Source organism: Vigna unguiculata, chromosome 3 (genome assembly GCF_037176805.1).
Source record: "Vigna unguiculata cultivar grain cowpea cultivar isolate G323 ecotype 2 chromosome 3, ASM3717680v1, whole genome shotgun sequence".
NCBI lineage: Eukaryota > Viridiplantae > Streptophyta > Magnoliopsida > Fabales > Fabaceae > Vigna > Vigna unguiculata.
Window position 1 is genome coordinate 11,689,617 of NC_140794.1, and position 5,817 is coordinate 11,695,433.

Below are 5,817 nucleotides of genomic sequence, written 5' to 3' on the forward strand. Positions count from 1 at the left end.
ATATTTCAAAAGTTGGTAAAATTATTAAAGTATAATTAAATTTAATATAAATTTTATTTTATAAAATTCAATAATAATATTTTAATCAATTTTATGATAAAAATATATTTAAATTATTTATATATATTTTAAATATTTTAAATAATATATTAAGATTTAGTTAATTAAAATTAAGAAATTTAATTTAATTTTAAATGAAATATTGAGTAAAAAATGTAGAAAAATAAATAGTTAATTCTCTAATAATAAAAATGATGGACGATATAAAAAGTTAATAAAGATACAAACGTTAAACGATATAAAAAATGTGAAAAGTAAACGATATAAAGCTACAAATGATAGATGTGGTGCATATAAATGTAATGCTTAATTAGTCAGATAGTACTCACTCTCTTCAGATGTGTCAGTTTGGTACTCACTTTTAAACATGTGTCAATCGAGTCCCAACTTTTGAAAAAATGTCTCAATTAGGTTCCTTTCACTCTTGTAAATATCGATACCGTTAATGACGTTAATACTTTTTTTCTCAAAGGGACCTAATTGACACCTTTTTAAAAGCGGGTATCAAACTGACGTATCCAAACAAAAGTGAGTATTATCCGACTAATTACACCTAAATATAAATAGTAGATTCTTTAAAGATACAAATGTTAGACTGCAAACAAAATGTAAATAATAAACAATCAAAACTTACAAAATGTAGACTATGTAGACAAATATAAATAGTACACTATGCAAAAATACAAAGGTTAGACTCTGGTAGACTCCTCTATTGAAGTCTTTTTTTCACAATTTTTTTGAATTTTGAATTTCAAATTTTAACTTTGCTCCCATATTTTATAGCTTTTAAAATTTAAAATTTAAATTCAAACTTTATTACTATATATTTTGAATTTCAAATTTGACAATATATATCTTAATTTAGAAAAAAAAATATTGAAATCGAGATCATTAGTGATTTTTATATCTTTAAAAATTTTAAAAATGTATAATTTTAACTTGTAATGATATACCAATGTCTATGTTATAAAAATTATTTTTTAAATTATTATTTAAGTTTGTGTAAAACGTCAAAAATATGTAAAAATTATTTAAAATTATTTAAAAATTCATATTTAAATTTTACAATTATTTATTTGTTATTTTACACCATATTTTAATTATTTTTACTATTGTTATTATCATATTAAGACTAATATATTAATATATTATTATATTATTAAGAAACACGAAGCTAGAGATGGCAAATAAACCCGTCTCCGTGGGTATTATCCGAACCCGTCCCCATTTTGACGGAAAATCCCCGCATTGACTGGGTATGGGAATGGGTATGGGGAATCCCCGATTTTTTCAATTGGGTATGGGGATGGGGATGGGGATGAGGATATACATATCCCCGCCATAATATTCGTCCCCGCCATATCTCCATCATCGTTTAAATTATTAAAATATTTACAATTAATTAAGTAACCATATATATATATATATATATATATATGTGTGTGTGTATATATATATATATATATATATATATATATATATATATATATATAAATACATATATATATATATATATATATATATATATATATATATATTTTATATTCTATTTTTTATTTCTTTTAATTATTTGGTTTGTTATGAAACTCATTCGCATCTCCAATATATTTTTCATCTTATCATAACCCTTATGTAATTATGTTAGAATGATGTATATCAATTAAAAAAAATTATTTCTAACATTTGAATATTTCTATTATTTTTTAATATTTTTATTTATTGCATTTTCCTTTCACATGAGAATGTTTAATACTCTCAATTTAAGTGTTTAATAACATAAACCTTTTATTTACTAGGTAATATATAAAAAAATTACTTATTATTATTAATTTTTGTTTCATTTGAAGAACTTTTTTGTTTCGCTAAAACAATTTTTGTTATTTCTCAACCATTGAGTATATATGTTGATATTTGAAAAGTTTTCTTAGATCTCTAAGATTTTCATCTTATCATACTCTTAATTATATATTTGTTTTCCTTTGTGCGATTTCTTTCAATAGTCTCCAAATTGTTTATAAGATACACATTTTTTAATTTTTTAATATTTTTATTTTTTTATTTGCATCATGTAGAATACTATTTCGATATATTTTATCTAATTATTTTTTATTTTCTAACTCATTACAATCATACTTTAATTTTTTCACTGTAATTGTATACATAATTTTTATTTACTACAATATAAAAATTTAATGTAATTGCTATGAATATTTTTTTATCACCATCCAACATATATTGGAGTTCAAAAGATACAAGATCTATGTTAAAATTTTATTATTATGGTTATTGTTTGTTCTTTGCGTCATTTTGATAAAGTGATGTATTATAACTTTTATTAGTGTATAAAAAAAAGATTCATTATAATTTAAAAAATTGAAGTAAATAAACATTTAAAATATATTTTAATTTGAATATTTTTTCCTTTTATATTTTTTTAAAATAATTTTAAATTTTATCAAACCTCATCCATCCCTTGGCGTACAGCTGCTTCTCTCTCAAAACACCAAATACCAACCTCAAGTGTTCTGCATGCTCCTCTTGAGTCCTGGAATAGATAAGGATGTCGTCTATGAAGACTACGACAAACTTATCTAGGAAAGGTCGGAAGATCCTGTTTATGTAGTCCATGAACACCGCTGGAGCGTTGGTCACACCAAACGGATAACCACATACTCATAGTGGCCATACCTGGACCTGAAGGTCGTCTTCTGTACGTCATCGTCCTTCACCAATATCTGGTGGTATCCTAACCGTAGATAAATCTTCGAGAATACTGCTGACCCATGTAGCTGATCCATCAGGTCGTCAATTCTCGGAAGCGGATACTTATTTTTGATCGTCATCTTGTTCAGTTGCCTGTAGTCACATCCTTCTTCACTAACAACACTGGTGCTCCTCAAGGCGAAGTGTTGGGTCAGATAACTGTTTCTCCATCAACTCTTCTATCTGTTTCTTAAGTTCAACCAACTCCGCTGGAGCCATACGGTAGGGAGCCATCGATATTGGACCTGTCCCCGGCACTAGATCGATCGAGAACTCTACCTCTCTACGGGGAGGTAACCCCGACACTTCCTATGGGAACACATCCTCAAAATCTTGCACAACCGGTATTACTGACGTCGCCTCTCCTCTCTTCACCTCCAGATATGTGATGATCATGTAACACTGCGCGTCGTCATGTAGTTCCTTTATAACACCCTGAGAAGACACCAACTCAGGATCCTCTACGTCGGGAAAAATCAGCTTCTTCTCTCGACAATCTATTAGAACGCGATTGGGAGAGAGCCAATCCATTCCTAAGATTACCTCCAACCCTTGTAGAGGCAGACAGATCAAGTTCACCCTGTACCTGCGTCCCTCTACCTCCACTGGAAGCCTAGCACACAAGGACGATGTCCTGACCAGACCCGACGCCGGGGTAGATACTGCAAGTTCACACTACAGCTCGCGCACCAGCAGACCTAAATGTTCCACACAAGTAAATGACACAAATGAGTGTGTCGCTCCAGAATCAAATAGTACACACAAAGATTCACCCGCTATCATGCATCGACCCATAACAAGATTACTTGAGCCTGCCGCCTCTACTCCGGTCATGGCATAGACTTTGTCCGTTGCCTGAGGCCTGTTGCCTCTGTCTCTCCGCTGGTGCTGGTGAGGGGTATGAACAGGAGGGCGTGTTGCTGCCCTGGCAAGGTTGGGACAATCCTTCCCAAAGTGGTCTTCCTTGCCACAATTGTTGCACCTGCGGTAACCCTCCATACGTGGACAAGCGCTCCTCAGGTGGGGTCCTCCACATATGTAACACTGAACTCGGCCCTGCTGAGGAGAAAAGCTCCTAAACCCCTGAGGCTGATGGTGGGGTCTATCATATGGTCTCCTCCAATCCTCATGTCTGGGCTTGGACCCAGATGGTCCATCGGTACTCTGAGGCGGTTGTGACTGCTGTGGGCGCTGACCTTCCACCTCACGCTTCATCTTCTCCATCACCCAGGCCTTCTCCACTAGAGTGGCAAAATCCTTGATGGACAAGGGAGCCACCATCAAGCGGATGTTACCACGAAGCGCATTCTCGAACTTCCTGCATTGCCACTCCTCATCGAGTGGCAGTGTGTAGAAACGGCTGAGGTGTTTGAACCTCTCAGCATACTCTGTTACCGTCTTCCCTCCTTGGGTCAACTAGAGGAACTCCACCTCCTTGGCGTACCGAATGTTGTTTGGGAAGTACTCTGAGAGGAATCTCTCTCTGAAAGTCTCCCATGTCACTGGCTCATCCCTCTCCTCCAGGATGGATTTGGTGCTACTCCACCAATGCTCCGCCTCCCCCGTGGGCATATACACTGAAAATGCCAACCTGTTCTCTGCGGGGCACATCTTGGCGTCATAGATGCGCTCCAGGTCCTTCAACCATTGGTCTGCGGCGTCAGGACTGGTCTTCCCATCAAACTTCGCCGGGTGGTGCTTCAGAAAGTCCTCCAAGCTCCACTCCCTGATTGCAGGTCGTGGTTCAGGACCAAACACAGGGGCAGCCGCCCTGTTCTCCTCCAGCTGGCGGAGGGCTTCCATGTGCTGCCGATGAGCATCCTCAGCAGCTACCCTCGCAGCCTCCATTTTCTGCATCACTGCCTGCTGCTGCTCAAGCGACGCCGCCTGTCGCTGCATGGATGCCTCATGTTGCTGCATCATCGCAACACTCTGCTGCGCCATAGCCGTTACCATCGCCTCTATTGCTCTGGCGATATCAGGTACGTCTCCCTGAGATGATTGTGAAGTCCTACGAGGAGGTGCCATATCTCGCTGGAACAGAGAAAATCACTTGGTTAGGCTCGGTAAGATAGGATTTCAACTAAACACTCAGAGACACATAAAAAGCTAAGCGGACATCCAAGTCCACAGACCTAAGGAATGACCACTCTGATACCATAAATGTAACATCTCATTTAAATATTAAGCGAAATTAACGGAAATGTCACACAATAATAGTACTGTAGCATAGTCTTGGGGTCCTTAACACAACCCCTACAACATGGGCACACCACGATGCCGACGGAAACCATATACAAGTCTAACAAAAGATAGTAGAGTAGAAAAGCATAAAGCGATACATGGGCCACAGCCCTAGAGAAAACATGAAGAAAATAACTTCAGCCCATATGGCTAAGCAGCGGAATCATCATTCCCTTGTTGGCCACGAGAACCTCGCCCATCTGCTCCCATCAATCAAGTTGATGATCATTTGAAGAAAGAACAGCCACATACAATACAACCATGCAACAAAACGGGTAAGCTAGAGCCAACAACATATTCATCATACAGCCAAAATATATTTTCACCATCCCATATCCATACAACAACCAAGCATGTTATGACTTTTCATTCAATACACTACGACTCGACTCGACTCATCCGGATACGTATAACCTGGTCGGATTCAGCGGATACTTGCACTTGTGGTGGATACCTCTGCTCACCCCCGAGCTATGTGTTACAAGTGTTTCATTGAATCATTTTCCCTCACCACAAGGTTAGCCCTTAAAGAATTTCAGGCCTCCTGTTACTCTCACCACAGGAGTCAGTCCGCTCTAAGTGAGACTAATTGGCCCCTTAGAGTGTCAGGATGCGGTCCTTACCTTGAATCCTTACCTAGTTATACAGATGGGGCACCACCATGGACACCCACTAACAAGGGCCATGGAATTACGTCCCGACCACTGAAGCGCGACCCAGAAAGTTTCACCTAGAGACTCCAAGGAATTA

The 5,817-nt window shown here is 37.0% G+C and overlaps 1 protein-coding gene across 1 annotated transcript; it reads right to left on the reverse strand.

The window, feature by feature from the left end:
* Positions 1–3,498: 3,498 nt before the first annotated feature.
* On the reverse strand, positions 3,499–4,851 carry LOC114179230 (uncharacterized). The gene is made up of 2 exons (XM_085671583.1): positions 4,268–4,851; positions 3,499–4,141 (listed from the first exon to the last, which is right to left on the reverse strand). Exons 1-2 carry the CDS (start codon positions 4,849–4,851, stop codon positions 3,499–3,501), a joined length of 1,227 nt encoding a protein of 408 aa, XP_085527709.1.
* Positions 4,852–5,817: the final 966 nt, after the last annotated feature.

Bases quoted from the DNA above. Each gene is read 5' to 3' on its own strand.
- LOC114179230 (XM_085671583.1), bottom strand. From the start codon at position 4,851: ATGGCACCTCCTCGTAGGACTTCACAATCATCTCAGGGAGACGTACCT. The intron at 4,142-4,267 runs GTACGCCAAGGA...GTGGCAATGCAG, and splicing joins TACTTCCCAAACAACATTCG to GAAGTTCGAGAATGCGCTTC.